General features: G+C 51.0%; 1 protein-coding gene across 2 annotated transcripts; it reads left to right on the top strand.

The window, feature by feature from the left end:
* LOC102415699 (ribonuclease pancreatic-like) lies at positions 1 to 1,692 on the top strand. 2 transcript variants are annotated; one of them, XM_025296004.3, is made up of 2 exons: positions 1 to 156; positions 892 to 1,692. In XM_025296004.3, the coding sequence occupies exon 2, from the start codon at positions 917 to 919 to the stop codon at positions 1,367 to 1,369; it is 453 nt and encodes a 150-aa protein (XP_025151789.1). In that variant the 5' UTR covers positions 1 to 156; positions 892 to 916; the 3' UTR covers positions 1,370 to 1,692. The 2 variants fall into 2 exon arrangements, with proteins under 2 accessions (XP_025151789.1, XP_025151790.1); XM_025296005.3 differs by lacking the exon at positions 1 to 156 and adding an exon at positions 200 to 222.
* The last annotated feature ends 278 nt before the right edge of the window (positions 1,693 to 1,970 follow it).

Here is a 1,970-nt window from a genome sequence, read left to right as displayed (position 1 = left end):
CGCTTGACCTTGTTTTCCTGTGGACTGAGACCAAGATGCCCCTCCCACCCTTCTTGGAAGCCAAGCCCCCTTTCACCAGTATAAGGTCCATACCTCTGGAAGAGAATGATTGCAGAAACCGCCTTCTCTCTCTCAGACATCAAACTAGAGACCCAGGTAAGCAGCCCAAGAAGTGGTCTCAGGAGCTGCTTCTGCTTGAGGGTTTGAGAGGGAGGATCCAGGGTGAGTGAGACTAGCCTGAGAATTGGGCTGGGCAGACAGGGGCAGGGAGCAGAGCTGGGGTCAGGAATGGAGCACGCAGGCTGCGGAGAGCCCACAGGGTTGGAGAAGGAGAAGCCTCCAGGTTGGGGGAGGCTTGAATCTCTCATAGGAATACAATGGTGTCCTTTATGGTATGGGGTCAGACACAGGACAGGGACTGAGTTTCCCTCGTGCTGGAGGACAACAGGGCTCTGTCAACTGTGATCCAGATGAATACTGGTGGTTATTTTGGGGGTACAACTTGGCTTATTCAAAATCTGACTTATTTATTTAGTGGTTTATTTAAAAGGATCCCCTAATGAGTTGCATGAGTGCTGGGTACAAAAGTATTTTATTTTCCAAATATATTTCATATCAAAAGACTTTCTGTATTCAAAGACAGGACTGCTAGGATTTTAGATCAGTTTGGGGGTCACCACCCAAAGGGGAGGACGACACCTCTGTAGGGAGTGGGAGTCAAATGTTTGTGGGAAGAGTATATGTGTCTCCTTACCTAGGAAAGCTCTTAGGAACACGGACATCTTTCTGGTTGACCGGCAGGGAGACTGTAAGCCAGGGAGGCTACAGGTGGGAGCTGGGGTTCTCTTTCTAAGGCGATGCTTTTCCTCCTCTCCCCCTTTTCTCATTCAGGTTTCTCCAGGGGAGTGCGGTCATCATGGCTCTGAAGTCCCTGGTCCTGTTGTCGCTGTTGGTCCTGGTGCTGCTGCTGGTGCGGGTCCAGCCTTCCCTGGGCAAGGAAACTGCAGCCGCCAAGTTCCAGAGGCAGCACATGGACTCCAGCACTTCCTCTGCCAGCAGCTCCAACTACTGTAACCAGATGATGAAGAGCCGGAACATGACCAGTGATCGATGCAAGCCAGTGAACACCTTTGTGCACGAGTCCCTGGCTGATGTCCAGGCCGTGTGCTCCCAGGAAAATGTTGCCTGCAAGAATGGGCAGACCAATTGCTACCAGAGCTACTCCACCATGAGCATCACAGACTGCCGTGAGACCGGCAGCTCCAAGTACCCCAACTGTGCCTACAAGACCACCCAGGCGAATAAACACATCATTGTGGCTTGTGAGGGAAACCCGTACGTGCCAGTCCACTATGATGCTTCAGTGTAGGTCTCCACCTGAGGCCAGAGCAGCAAGATGCACCACTTCATCACAAAGGCACCTGCCTCTCCCCTCATGTTTCCTTGCCCTGGGGGCAATAGCTCAAGTTAGGGCTCTTATCTCTGCGCACCTTACCAGAAACACACACACAGGATTCCCTGGCATGAAAGCAGTAACTCAAGCTAGTTAAGTCTTCTATCCAACCCACACTTGCTCCCCTGGCCTGAGTGTTGCCCCTGGTGGTTTGGGGGGTGAGGAGTGGGTTGTGAGATGGGACCTGTGTTAACCAAATCACTGCTTCTTTCAATAAAACATACTTGCAACCACCTGAATTCCTGATGCTGTCCTCACCTGGGTATTGTTTGTGTGATTGCTCTCTTGCCAGGGGTGAGAAGCGTGAATCTGGTTATCTGTGGTGAGAGGGGAATGCAATCCTTAAATGCCACCTCTTCTGACTTTTGGTTTTCACTGCCCTAAGATAATTCCTCTCCTTGTAGGTTCCTTGACACCCAGTATAAATGTGTGGGTGATTTTAAGATCTATAGTCTGGGACACTGTCATGCTGGGTGAGCTGACAGAGGGTGAAGCTCACGTACAAAAATCTCTGGCA

The sequence above is a fragment of the Bubalus bubalis genome, chromosome 11 (genome assembly GCF_019923935.1).
Source record: "Bubalus bubalis isolate 160015118507 breed Murrah chromosome 11, NDDB_SH_1, whole genome shotgun sequence".
Classification (NCBI taxonomy): domain Eukaryota; kingdom Metazoa; phylum Chordata; class Mammalia; order Artiodactyla; family Bovidae; genus Bubalus; species Bubalus bubalis.
Note: the sequence above shows the minus strand (reverse complement) of the source record. Positions and strands in the feature narration are given on the sequence as shown.